The sequence below is a fragment of the Otolemur garnettii genome, unplaced genomic scaffold, assembly GCF_000181295.1.
Source record: "Otolemur garnettii isolate 467f Iridium unplaced genomic scaffold, OtoGar3 scaffold00003, whole genome shotgun sequence".
NCBI classification, from domain to species: domain Eukaryota; kingdom Metazoa; phylum Chordata; class Mammalia; order Primates; family Galagidae; genus Otolemur; species Otolemur garnettii.
In genome coordinates, this window is record NW_003852398.1 from 4,440,421 (window position 1) to 4,454,346 (window position 13,926).

Genomic DNA, 13,926 nt, shown 5'->3' on the forward strand with positions numbered 1-13,926 from the left:
ATTAGTTAACACACTTATCAATTAACGTGTAGTAACCAGCAGAGGAAGATGAACTGAGAATCAGAACAAGGGCCAGTCACAAAGTCCTGGTTCCTCCCACTCCTGCCAGCAGGTCACCCTAGGAGTGCCCACACACAAGGTTAGTGCCAGGCCCAGGGGTGACAATAGGAAACATGGACAGCTGTCTGTACCATGGAGTGGCATTTCCAAGTCCAGGTGAACCACCTGCCTCTAGGGTTCAACCCCTCCTCCAGGAAAGAGAACGTGCAGCTCCTCTTCTTAGAGAAGGGGACGGGGATCAAAAAGCCTCCAGAGATGGAGTCAAGGTGCGATGTGCTTATTATTAGGCTATCTGGGGTCAAGGGGTAAAAAGATGACACAGCCCAGAGTGCTCAGCGGCAGCACCCCTCCAAGACTGCATAAGAAATGAAAAAAAGCGATTTGTTCTCTTATGTTCTCCGCCTACCTTCCCCTCAAGGAGTTGCTGCTTTGGAGCTGTAAACAATGAGTTATTTTTGCCTCCCCTTAGAAAATCTGAGTGTCTTTTCTATACCACCCAAGGGAGTTCTGTTTAGGTTCAGGCTTTGTACATTCAAAACGAGCTTCTGTCACAACCCCAGAAAGTGAACAATTTCGAGTCACACTAACACCTGGGCTCTGGATTGCACATTCCGCAGTGTTCAGTAACTTCCCAGAGCCGGGATACCTGGGTAAAATCCCCACATGTTCTCTCTCTCTCATTCCTCTCACATTCTCTCTCTAGTCTCTGGCGCCCTCCCTGCCCTCCCCTTCTCTCACACACACTCAACCTAAACCCAGAAAGAAGCATTGCACAGACAGAAGATGCTGTTTCCCAGCTAAAAGGTCACCAAGGGGATGGGTGATCTGCCAGGCAGTTCCTGAGCTCGCTCTTGGGACGACCTTTTGGGGGCAAAGCACTTTTGAGCCAGAAGCATCCCTTGCTAGGCTCAAACCCCCGGGGCCCATTCTCCATGACTGTCACATCTTGCCAACCACTGGAGAGATGGCTGTTGCCCCTGAACTCCCTGGAGGCCATGGTGGTTGCCTGGCTCAGGGAGGTTTCAGAAAGGTGACCCTGCTCTGGCCAAGGCCTGTGGGCAGGCCCGGCTATGGCCTGTAGATCTTAATGACGTCCTTGATGGGCCGCCGACAGATGGGGCAGCAGGCACGAGCTTGCCGCTTGAGCCGCAGACCACAGCTGTGGCACAAGCACATGTGTCCACACGTGTAGATGACTGTGTCCACCTCGCCATCGAAGCACACCGTGCACTCGCCATTCTTGCTGCCTGCTGGCTCCGGTGGGGAGAACACGGGAGACACTGGGGGGCTCAGTGGGGAGCTGGGGGCTGTCACTGACGAAAGAGAGAGCAGGACATGTGTTAATAATCTGTCTCCCAGGCGGGCTCTGCTGGGGCAGCCCCAAGGATAAAGAGCTTCTTGATGGAACTGGTAGGGGAACAATTTTGGAAAATAGCAATTTTGGGTTACCTTCCAGGTTTTACACCTTTCTCTACCCTTCTACTGCCCCTCCACCCTCTCACTAAGATAAAACACCTCCATCATCACCCCTTGACATCTCCTGTGTAGACACTTCTCCTCCCCCTGGCTGAACATACAGCTGAGGGAAGGCAAGGATGCAAGGGGAACAGCAGCGCCCTGCTCAGCCCTGGGAAGGCACAGCTGAAGGGGCCAGGTTGGTCACCAGCCCCTGCTCTTACCAGGGTTTGTATTTTCTTACCCAGGGATGACTCAGATGCCGAGGAGGACTGGTTGACACTGAAGGTCATGTCTGAATCACTGTCATCTTGGGAGCCACTGAGGGACCCTGAAGGAGTCGTGGTCGTGGGACTGGACTGCAGGGTACCTGAGACCCAGAGAGACTCTATCAGAGCAGTGGAAGGCTGGACCTGCCCTGCCAGTGCCTGGTTTTCACTCCTTCTCACCTTAGCTTCCGTTTGTCTAACGAGAGGACCAGTGCCACCTCCCTTCTGCTAAGGACTAATGAGGGCATGCAAGTGTGGGGGAGATTTGTTCTCTGCCCACCCAGCTTCCTTTTAGGAACAGCACTGGGTAGTACTCCATCGCCCCCCCCCCCCAGGCCAGGCCAGTAAGAACTTCCATTGCTTGGTCTCCACAGTGGTTCAGGGAAGGCAATGTAACCTAAGCAAGACCACAAAGGCCCAATTCTGCGACTTCCACTAGAACTATCAAGAAAGAAGGGGCTTACTCCACTGGCAGGGAAGCTTGGAGGTAGAAGGGCCATCCTGTGATGAGAGCCTGCCTGGGTGAAGCCATCATAGAGGCAAGAACTTTGAGATGAATAGAGAGATGGGATCCTGATGACATCCTTTCAACACTTAGATCCAGCTATTCCTGAATCCACCCAATATACTCCCAGACTTTTGAGTTATGTGTACCCATAACTTTCCTTTTGTTGCCTAGGACACATTGGGCTTTTGTCACCACCTGACTACTTGTGTTCAACATGGGTGAGTTTTCATCCTCAAGCTTACTGTGGGTTCAGATAATAGATAATAATAGGTTATTTCTTAGGATGGAAATGCCGCTTTCCTTACCCTACTAGAAGACCAATGGACTAGGGGCAACTCGTAACTCATGCTATGTCTGATGGTGCCTCAAAACCCTCAGGCATCCTGCCCTCCTCTGCCTTCATTTGGGCAGCAAGAGTTTCTGATACTATAACCACGAGGGCTATGTCAGGCCCTGCTGAAGGCATCATATGTGCCACATCATTTCTTCCTCATGACGACCCCATGGTGCAAGTATTACGATTTCTACACAGAAGGATGTGGAGTCTCAGGAGAGTCTGTGACTTGTTTAACATCTTTATAGCTGATCAGCTATGTGACTCTGGGACAGCCATTTAATCGCTCTGTGTTTCAGTACTGTTATCTGTAAATGGGGATAAGAATACTGAGTTCACAGGGTTATCAGGAAGATAAAATTTAATGAGATAACCTATGAAATACTGACTGGTTGTTATTATTTGTACTTTACTTCTTGAACCATGAAATTTGATCTGTACTATCTGGGAAGCCTTCCATGACCACCACTCTCAATGCACCAAGCTGGGGAGAGAGGCCCCTTTCTGTGGCATATGTCACCCCATGCAGCTCTCCATTCGGCTATCTGTATCCTGTCCTCTGTAGCCCCATCCTAGAGCTGAGTCCTTGTCCACAGCTGGTGGGCACTCCCTATTTGTGGCATGGTAATGAAGGCAAGAATCATCTCAGAATAGGGAGGTTTAAGTTTCCATTCCCTTTTCTGTGGAGGGTGCTATTCTCATTTCCTCTCTTACATGTACATAGTCGAATGAATTTCTCCTTTCCACACTTAACATGCATGGCACACGTCATTTAAAACACCCAATGTTACAAATCATAACAGAACTACAGTATCAAATGAAAGTCGCACTAACCATTGACTAACCGCATACAGCGTGCCAAGTCCTTGGACCAGCCGGTAACCTATCTAGGCTGGAGGTTTACAAAATGTGGTCCTTTACAAAAGGGAGCAACAAAGGCAGCATCCCCTGCACGGCTGTCATCAATGCACGTTCTCCGGAAACTCTGGGGGCAGCCCGGCAATCTCGGACAGGGTGATGGGGATGGACGCTCACAGCTGGGGGATGGCAGGCAGGGCCGAGGGGGTGGCGACCGTCAGGAGGCGGGAGCCGGCGGGTGGGCGGGGCACGGGTGTGGACACGTGCGGGGCACTCACCTAGGAGGCGCAGCTGGCCTGCCGCGCCGCCGCGCACCGCAAAGAAGGCCCAGAGCGCCTGCGTAGTGTCGACGCACAGCAGGCGGCCGCGCGGGCGCCCGTTGACGCCCAGGAGCACGTCGCCGCCGGGCCGCAGCGTGAAGCTGAGCGCGTCGCCGCCGGCCGGTACGGGCCCCGCGCGCGCCACCACCCAGTACTCCTTGCGGTCGAGCAGCGCGTCGGGGTCAGCGGGCAGCTCGTTGGGCCGCAGCCCGCCCGGGTCGCAGGACGTGATGCCGAAGGCCAGCGCCCCGGGCGCCGCCAGCCCTGGACGACCCACCTCCACGAAGAGGCTCTCGCCGGGCCGCAGCGGGCGCTCGGAGAAGACGAGCGTGCGGCCGCCGTCGGGCCGCGGCGCGCAGGCCACTTTGCGGTCTGCCGACAGGCTCACGTCGGGCCCGCGCGTCGCGTGGAAGCGCAGGTCGGCCTCCAGCAGCGCCGGCGATGACGCGGGCCGCGGGCGGTCGCGGGGCCCGCACGGGATGGCCGCAGCCGCGACGTCGGCGGGCAGCGGGCCCGGAGCACGGCCCAGCGCCAGGTGGCCCAGCTTGGCCACCACCTGGTTGTTCTCGAGCTCGTTGTTGTCGAAGTTGGCGGCGTCGTGGCTGCTGGGCGATGGGCAGGTGCTGAACCGGGCCTGGCTGAGGCGCGTGGACGTCAGCGTGTCGGCGAAGGCGCTCTCTGGTGGGACAGGGGGCCGCGTGAGTGTGGGGCCTGGGCCATTGAAGCTCCCGCCCCTACGCCGCCCCGACTCTCTGTTCGTTTGCGGTCTTGTGTAAGGAGTCACGGGTGCACAGAATTGGATTAAGCACAATCCAGGTCTACTTAACACACTCTTTCTTTGAGGATGGGCAGAGAAGGCCCTTCTTCCTTTCTTTTCGCTCTCTCCTTCCTGACCTCCTTTTCCCTTGCCGCCACCTCTTCCACCCCTCCTTCCCTTTCTCTCCACCTTGTCTCTCTCCGTCTCCCCTTCTCTCCCTCCTGGATCCCCCTTTTCCTTCTTTCTCTTCTCGCCACCTCCCCTGCGTTTCTCCTTCTTTTTTCTCCCCCCCACCGCTCTCCTTTTCTGCCTTATATTCTTTTGAACATTCAAAGGGCATTTGAAAATCCTTTATTGTCACTCGCCCCTACTAGAACACAAGTTCCAATAAAAAAGAGCAAACCTGCATTCGTGGCCTTAATAAGCTCCTTTCACATTATCTCATTTAATCATCACAACCACCCTCTGTGGTATGTACTATTACTCCCAGCCACTGAGCTGAGGAGGAGCTGAGGCATGGAGGGAGGGAACATCACCAAGAGCACATTGCTACTAAGTGGCAAAGCTATGGGCCTGAACCCAGACTGTCTGGTTTCAGAGTCTGGGTTCTTCAACACCTCCCTGAAAGAAGGGAGGACCTGGGCCTGTCCTCATTGCTGTGTGCACAGCACAGAGCACCAGGCCTGGCCCTGGGCATGTCTCTAAACATTGAAATAGTAAGGTCTTTGTGAGAGGTGCACTCGTTCTATAAAACAGGAAATGAAGGGAAAGTTCTTAAAAAGTTAGTTATGAAAATATTTTTTGAGTAATTTCTAGTGCTGTGAAAAGATGTTCTTCATACTATGTTATGGTTGTATAACAAAGCAAAGATAATGTTTATCATCCGGGTAATAAAGATCTTCATACTTTGGTAGATTACTTATTTATTTTTCTGTCTCCCTGGCTACAATATGAGTCCCCAGAAGGCAAGGTTGTCCACTCCCTTGTCTCAGGGCTTAGCAGAGTGTATGACAAATAGCCTTCATCATCAACAGTTTATGGATGAATAAATGAATGAATATGGTCTCTAGAAAAGACTGCTAGACTGAAAGACAAAGAAAAAGCCATTAAAATATTTTGAAAATTTTCTTACTGATGAAGATGTTCTTGTCAATCCTTAATAGAGCATGCTTCTCAGTTTTACTTTTTTTTTTTTTGCAGTTTTTGCCCAGGGCTAGGTTTGAACCCACCACCTCCAGCATATGGGGCTGGCACCCTACTCCTTTGAGCCACAGGTGCCGCCCGCTTCTCAGTTTTAAACAGACTGTTCTCTAGCCAAGATTTTGTTAAATATTACCATTCTGTAGTATCACAAAAAAATTTTTCTCTTTTTAGTTTTCCAAATATAAAGTGAAATAATAATGAATGTGCTTTTTCAAACCGTATGCCCTAGGCTCCATGAGAATCTTATATGTACCCTCCCAGACACATTTCACTTAAACTGGATTTATAGCTTCTCTTGGGAAAGTCAGGTCTGCTAACAGGGCCTGAATTCTAATATGACAACAATGGGCTAAAGCTTGCCCTTTTATTGAGGTTGGTAGATCTTACTTTCCCTAAAGCCCCAAGGTCATCCTCTTCACCTGACTCAGCTACTTGTTTGGGCTCCTTGGGCATCTTAACTGTGTGTACTTTGCCTCCCCATAGCCTGAGGAAAGAAGTGCATTTTCAGTGTTTTAAAAAGTATATATGTGTGCCTATGCGTCTGTACTTGTCTCTCTCATTTTATTTATGCATAGGAAATCAAGTGCTGGAGAGAAATGTAAGAAAAATGGTAATTATCAGAAGTGAGACTAAGAAGGAGTTTTCTTTAGATTTTTCTAAAGAAAAATTTCCTATAGCAACCCAGGTTTTCTACAGTAACCGTGTACACTCCTAGTTTTTATCAAAAAAATCAAAAATGTTTTTAAAAATCAAGTTTTTAATTCATATTTAACAATATGGGGGAAGTGCCCATGATACAACATTAAGTGAACAAAAGAGGATACAAAGCTAAGCAAATGGTTTGGCTCTATTTTGTTGGAAATGTGTGCATGGGTTGCACAGGGAAAAAATGAGATACATCAAAAATTGGGGAGTGGTTATAATCAGTAAAGAAATTTGCTCTTTACTGTTTTCTGATTTCCTCATTTCTCTCTAATGTTCTGATTTTGTAATCAGAAAAAACGTGTACAAAGAAAAAAGCAGGCACTTTTTAAAAAAAGGATTTTAGACAAGTGGATGTTTCTAAGAGTCTCTTGGTATAATGTACTTTTCCCAGGGCTCCTCGTCCCACCCAGTTTCCCTGCCAGGCCAAGATTAAAGGCACTAGCTTCAGTTTGTCCTGGGCCCCTGCTAGCTCTGCTCACAACCCCAGTGTTCCTCCTCCTTGGCCCTAGTGGCTCCACACAGGAACCTGTCCTTCAGGGCAACATCCTCATTAAGGGCATGGCCTGTGGAGTGGGCTGACTTGGGTTCAAGTTCTGGTTTTGGCTCTTCCTGGCTTTGTGACCTTAGGAAAGTCATTTCACCTCTTGGAGTGTCAGCTTTGTGTACATGGAATGTTAGTGGTAAATCCCTTTGCCCTCACCACTCTGTTATGGATATTAAATTACTTTTATAAGGAATATAACACAGAGCGTGGCTCTAAGTGCTCAATTAAGTGCACATTAATTATGATCATTCCTTCAGCATTCAAAATGTGTAGAGCACTCCCCATGTGCCAAGTGCTGCTGGGCACTGGGCAAATAGAAGGGGACACACAGGCCTGGATCCTGTGTTCACAGAGTGCCCACTCCAGTGGGAGGGACAGACTCTATAGAATGAAGCCATCTTACAGAATGCTGATGAGTGCCCCCAGAAGCCACCATGCACAGGCAAGTGGGGCGCACTGAGAGGTAAAGTGAATTACCTCAGGTCACAGTGGGGATCAACAGACCTGAGATTCTCTGAGAGTGTGTGTGTAAAAGGAGAATTTTAAAGATTGGGGCCTAAGAGTGAGCCAGAAAAGATCTCCCTGATAGTAGTGAAAGGGAGGTCTGAAGGCCAAGGCCATAGTAGCCAGGTGAGAGTAGAGTGTGAGCATTCCAGGCACAGAGGCACTGGAGGCTCAGTGTATTTGCAAGGCTGGGTTACAGTAAACATCAGAAAATGCTACATCTCCTCACTTTAATCTCTATGCAAGGAGCTTATTCCCCATTGGGCATGGGGCCTGACAGGTCCAGGATGGCATGGTGCTGGCCTTGGTTGTACACTCCAGAATCAACTGCTCAAATGGGCATTTCTTCTATGGAAAATCAGTCAGCTATAGGCAGAAATCCAGCAACATCAAGAGGCCACCAAGGGAGCGTTCTGAGACTACCCAGCTCCTACCTATGGCTTAGCTCCAAGCCCACTCTTTGGATCCAATTCAAATGTACACAAGTGTTATTGACCATTTGCAAGATGCAACCACATACATTGATTATCTCCATCAGTCCTCATGACTATTCTAAATGGTTCCGTAAAAATGGGCACATTTCACAGCGAGAGAATACTGAGGCTCTGAGAGGTGGAGTTACTGAAGGTCACACAGCCTAGAAGTGACAGTACTGGTATTCTAACCCAGATTGGGACTACAGAGCCAGGCCCCTTGACACTAGCAATACTGGCTCCAAATTCAGCCAGAGTGAAAATGAAAATGAAGGCAGGGAGAACTGGAGACAGAGGGCCTATCAGTCACTTCCCTGTCTCTGAAGGACTGATTCGGGCCATGTGCTGGTGGCAGAAATGACAGGACACACTGACAGAATGTATATAGGGCCAGGTAAAGAGGATTCAAGATGACTCCTGGGTTTTTGGCCTGATCAACCAAGTGGGTAGTGGCGCTTATTGCCAATGGGGCCTGCTGGGGAGCAGGAGGTGGAGGGGGCTCAGGAGTTCTGTCTGAGTATATCAGTGTGGGGCACCTCTTAAAGTCAGCCAAGGCTTGATGAGTGGGGACTTCCTGGAGTTCAGGGGAGGTGTTAGGGCTGGGGAGATGGATTTGGGAGCCAACGGTTCAGAGGTGGGACTCAGAGCCCAGTGATGGATCATTTGGGTAAAAAGGGTAAAGAGAAACAGCCCTGCTTTCTGCCAATTTGTTGAACTCCACAGTCGTTCCTGATACTTTCTTGTATGCATGCGGTATTACTCAGATTAAGACAGTTAAAAGGAAAGAGAGATTGAGCTGAGGCTGGAACCCTGGGGCTCTCACATGTGGAGGCCAGGCCCAGGAGGAGGGGTGTGGGTGGGAGGGAGGGGAGAGGCTGGGAGCTAGGCAGGCTCAGGGCCATGAGGAGTGGCAGCATCTCAGCAGCGGGCCAGGGTCACCTGGGTTAAAGCCAGAGGCTGAATGGATTGCGGGGGATGCTCAGGGTCTAATAGGCTGAAAGGTCAATGCTGGGTGGGCCCCAGCCTGGGGTGGGAGTGGGGAAGGAGAGGGCTGGTGGACAGCACTTGGGAAAGACCTGCCCTGAGGAAGGACAGAGAGATGGGACTGTGCCTGGGGCAGAGGAGAGACAGTCAAAGGGGTTTCTAAAAGGTACCATGGGAGTGCTTTTATGCTCCTGGGAATGATTCAGTGGAGAATGAGAAGGGGACACAGAAGAGGTGGGAGGTGACGGGGCACAGCTATAATCTGTGGGCACAGGAGGCAGCCCAAGTGGGTGGGCACAAAGGGAGGGGCTGGGGGATCAAGGAGAGAAGTCAGGGACTGTCAGTCTGCGCATGACTGGCAGGACCCAGGTCTGTGGGCCACCAAGCCCATGCTTTTCCGGATGCTGTCCTTCTGTCAAACAAAGATGGCTGGACTCGGGAGACAGACTCTGGCCAGTCCTGGCTGTGACCTTGTTTCCCCACCTGCAAACTCGGGATCTTCACCCTATTTTATTGGTCTATGGAATTAAAATAGGGCAGAATGGTGCAATCATAGGCTTGGCACCATGCCTGGCACAGGACAGGCTGTCAGGAGCCCTACAGGGGTCCTCAAACTTTTTAGACAGTGGGCCACTTCACTGTCCCATTGGAGGGCTGGGCTGCGGGCCCTGGGACGAATTGGCTGCTAAGCAGGACAGGCAGCGGTGGCAAAAACACCCAGCAGGCCGGATAAATGTCCTAGGTGGGCTGCATGTGGCCCGCGGGCTGTAGTTTGAGGACGCCTGCCCTAGTAGGACAGGCGAGCAGTCAGAGCAGAGGTTTCACTCCAGACTGGAAAAGGGCAGCCCTTCGAGCCACCATGCCTAGCAAATGCTTTACTATTGGGGTGGGGAGGTGGGAGCTGGCCTGGCTTGTTTGGAAAGAAAACATTAACTTCAAAAGCCTGTTACCCTGTGCTGCTCCGGGCTGGGGCACTACGTGACTGGCTGCAGCGGCTCCTCCCTACCTGATGTGGGTGCACAAGCCCCATACTGAGGTACCCCTGGGTCCTGGGTGTAAGCTCTCTCTATCACCCCATCCTGGCCATTGATCAGCTGGGAGGCCTTGGGCTAGTCCCTGTCCCCTTCTGGGCCTCAGTTTCCTGACCTGCAGCTCAGAGTGTGAACTTAAGACTTCTGAGCCCTGCATTTAGATCTGTAAGTTCAAATCTTCATCTGCCACTTTGTTCTTAACACTAATGAGCAAACACTGATTCTGGAACCACTATCTGTGACCTTGGGCAAGTAATCTATCCATGGTGAGCAGATGAGGAGGATACTACTTCCTACCTCACAGGATTCTCGTAAGAACAGAAGACATCACATGTAAAGGTCTCAGCATTGTGCCTGCCGCAGAGTGGATGCCCAGTGACTATAAGTAACACGGGGTCTCCAGCACTTTCAAGCTGGGTAATGACTCCCTTCCAAGGTCCATGCAGGGACATGGCTGTTGTTTCTGGTTGCTTGGGATCTACCTTCCCCCTTCTTCTGGTACCAGCACTCAGATTTTCTTTGGGAGGAGCTACCCACACCCTCTTCCCATTACCCTGAACTGGGAAGGCTTGATCTGGTCAGCTACTTCGTCCCATCCCCCTTAGCCATGGAGGTGGGTCTACAGCTGGGCGTGTGACCCAAGCCACACAGATGAGGCTAAGTCTTGAGACTTCAGGCAAACCTTGTGGGAAAGCAGCTCTTCGGTTGGTGGGACAGGGATGGGAGTTACTGATGGCTTTCCCTCCACTGCAAAGGGATAACCTGGCTGAGTATAAAGCCTACGAAGAAAAAAGCAGAACAAGAAATGAAGACAGGCAACTATTCCAGGTGCCGATCTTTGGGCCCCTGCAGGAAGCCAGACGTAAAGGTAGCTGTTCCCAGGAATTTTAAGTCCCATGAAATGTTAAATCTCCTTCCTCAAGTGAGACTGAACTGGGTTTCTGTCCCTTGCAACCAAAGATTTCTGAAAATATAGTCTGCAATGCCAAAGCCTTGGGTTGGCATTGCTTGTTCAATCTGACCAGCCTTCCACCCCTGGGCAGAGAGAGGACGGATAGTGGGGCTGACATTGACTACTCCTGAGCTACACGGGAAGAAGGATAGGGCTGCCTCCAAATGGCATGGGGCCTGAACTCAGGAGCCCCTGGGAAGGGCTTCTATGGAGAAGGAGATACATGGTGAGCATCCCTAATCCACAATCTGCAATGCTTCAAAATCTGAAATAAAATTTTGAGTATGGACATGATGCTCAAAGGAAATGCTCATTGGAGCAGTTCACATTTTCAGGTAAGAGATACTGAAATGCTAAGTATAGTGCAAGTATTCCAAAATCCAAAAATTATTGAAATCCAAAATGCTTGGGATAAGGGATACTCAACCTGTAATAGCTCCTGGAGCCAGGGAGAGGAGTGGCAGGAAAGACGTGCACAGCTTGGCAGACCCTTCCCCTTCCAAGTCCAGGAACTGCTAAATTCAGCAGAAAGGAATTTTTCTGAGCTCAACTCCTTCACTTTGACCAGAAGGAGCACCTTGAGAAATCCAAGGCTCTTAGGATGGACACGTTGGGACACAGAAAACCCATCCTAGTCTGTGCCCTACAGACCATTGAACTACAGTCCTGGGAGAGAGCAAGCCTGGGAGAGTCCTGGGAAGCCCTGGGAGACAATGCACCTTACAGTCTAGTTTGTGCATGTAGGTGGGGGGATTGACAATAACAAGGGGGGAGGCCATGAGAAAACTAGGAACTGGAGAGACATACAACAGCATAGATAGACCCTAAAAATGGGCAAGTGGAAAAGGAAAAACAAACAAACAAAAACAGGCATTATGCTAATAATACCATCCATATATGCATAAAACATATAAGACAAATCTACATATCTTTAAGAGATATACTCATGGGATTATGACAAACATCAGAGTGGTGCCTATTTGGACAAGAGAAGGCATGAAGAGGACTGGAGCCTGAGGATGAAGTGGAAAAGGCAAACAAGAAAGGGGGCATGTATGGTCCAATAATGATGATTCCTGAACCTGGGAGTCTGAAGAACTCAACTCTGCACTCAAGGGAGGGGAGAAAGAAAGGGGATGTGATCACAATCCTGGCTTGTACCCTGGTGTCACCTGAGGAACACTGAGAAATCTGAATGCCTGGGAGCCACCCTTTGAGGTTCTGACTTTTTTTTAGAGAGAGGGTCACCCTCTGTCCTCCAGGCTGGAGTGCAGTGGCCCTATCACAGCTTACTCTAACCACAAAAATCTGGGCTCAAGTGATTCTCCTGATGCAGCCTCCCGAGCAGCTGGGACTACAGGCACGCACCACCATGCCTAGTTACTTTTTGTAATTTTTGTAAAGACAGGGTTCTGCTTTGTTGTCTAGGGGGGTCTTGAATTCCTGCCCTCCTGTCTCAGCCTCCCAGAGTGCTGGAATTACTGGTGTGAGTCACAGCACCCAGTCCCTGAGATTCTGATTTAATTGGTCTGGGGACAGCCTGAGAAGCAGGAGTTTCAAATCTCCCCAGGTGAGCACAATTTACAGCCAAGGCTGAGAATCACTAAATTGAATACAGACACACTGGCTCCCAGTCCTAGCTCTGCCACTGGTAATCTTGGTAGTTCTAGGCTAGTCACTTTCTTTCTCTGAAACCTGATTCTTTGTCTAAAAAGGGCATCCCAGAGTCTGGCCCCACAGAAGCAGTGTTCTATGGGGCAGCTGAACTGCCATGCAGGAGGAAGCACATTGGATGCACAATTGCACCAGGCAAAAAAATATGTGAGGCCTATGAATCTCTTTTTATTTCTGAGACGTAACTTTGGCTCAAGTTCTAGGGCAAACAGCAAAGTGCTCTCCCGTCCCATAAGATGGGAAGTATGCTTCCCAGACCAGGATTACCAGATATAATAAAGGATGACCACTTACATTTTAATTTCAGATAAACAATTTTTTTCCCACATAAGTATGTCCCAAATATTGCATGGGACATACTTGTACTAAAACATTTTTGCACTCTGGGAGGCCGGGACGGGTGGATTGCTTGAGCTCATGAGTTTGAGACTAGCCTGAACAAGAGTGAGACCCTGTCTTTAAAAAAACAGCCAGTGTTGTGGTGGGCACCTGTAGTCCCAGCTACTTGGGAGGCTGAGGCAAGAGGATCGCTTAAGCCTAGGAGTATGAGGTTGCTGTGAGCTGTGACACCACAGTGGTCTACCCAGGGTGACAAAGTGAGACTCTGTCTAAAAAAAAAAATAAAAGAAATAAAACATTTTCATTTTTTATCTGAAATTCAAGTTTAACTAAGTGTCCTGTATTTCATTTGCTAAATTCGACAACCCTACCTCGATACTTCTGTTTGGAGGAATGGAGGAGTCCCAGGGATTTTCAATTCTGGAATTTCACAGCTGAATAGCTCTAAAAGAACCATGTCACCTCCTTGTTCCTTGCAATTAGCGCTGAGGATAACACAGACACTGGATGCCTTTTATGTATCTATTTGGTATCTCAGACACACCCTCAAGCAGTCAAGTTCTCCCAGGAATTAGGAGATTTCTCTTAGGAATTCATATTGCCTCATCCTATGCTGACAATCGTAGGGTACTTGTCTGTACTTAATACCATATAAAGTCATGACTGCAAAGTTTTTTATTTTTATTATAATTGTTCTTTCCTGACATATAAATCATTGTTAACTTGGGAGGGGAAGAAAGGAAATAAGCATCACCCATAATTCCTTTACCCAGGTTTAACCAGTGTCACCCTGCTTTTCCCCTGCAAAGGAAACAAATGAGTTTTGTTTTGTTTTTGAGACAGAGTCTTACTTTGTTGCCCTCAGTAGAGTGCAGTGGCATCATGGCTCACAGCAACCTCAAACTCTTGGGTTCAAATGATCCTCTTGCCTCAGCCTCCCAAGTAGCTTGGGACTA

General features: G+C 49.6%; 1 protein-coding gene across 3 annotated transcripts in view; it reads right to left on the reverse strand.

The window, feature by feature from the left end:
- Nucleotides 1-1,084: 1,084 nt before the first annotated feature.
- NEURL1B (neuralized E3 ubiquitin protein ligase 1B) overlaps nucleotides 1,085-13,926 on the reverse strand; it is a 36,280-nt gene continuing 23,438 nt past the window's right edge. For 2 of the 3 annotated variants that reach the window (XM_012807999.2, XM_003781939.2), the window contains 3 exons: nucleotides 3,763-4,482; nucleotides 1,760-1,885; nucleotides 1,085-1,373 (listed from right to left, as the gene is read on the reverse strand). In XM_012807999.2, coding sequence (XP_012663453.1) covers nucleotides 1,129-1,373; nucleotides 1,760-1,885; nucleotides 3,763-4,482 — 1,091 coding nt within the window. In that variant the 3' untranslated portion in view covers nucleotides 1,085-1,128. The remainder of the gene's footprint in view (nucleotides 1,374-1,759; nucleotides 1,886-3,762; nucleotides 4,483-13,926) is intronic. The other variant, XM_012808004.2, reaches the window with a different exon arrangement.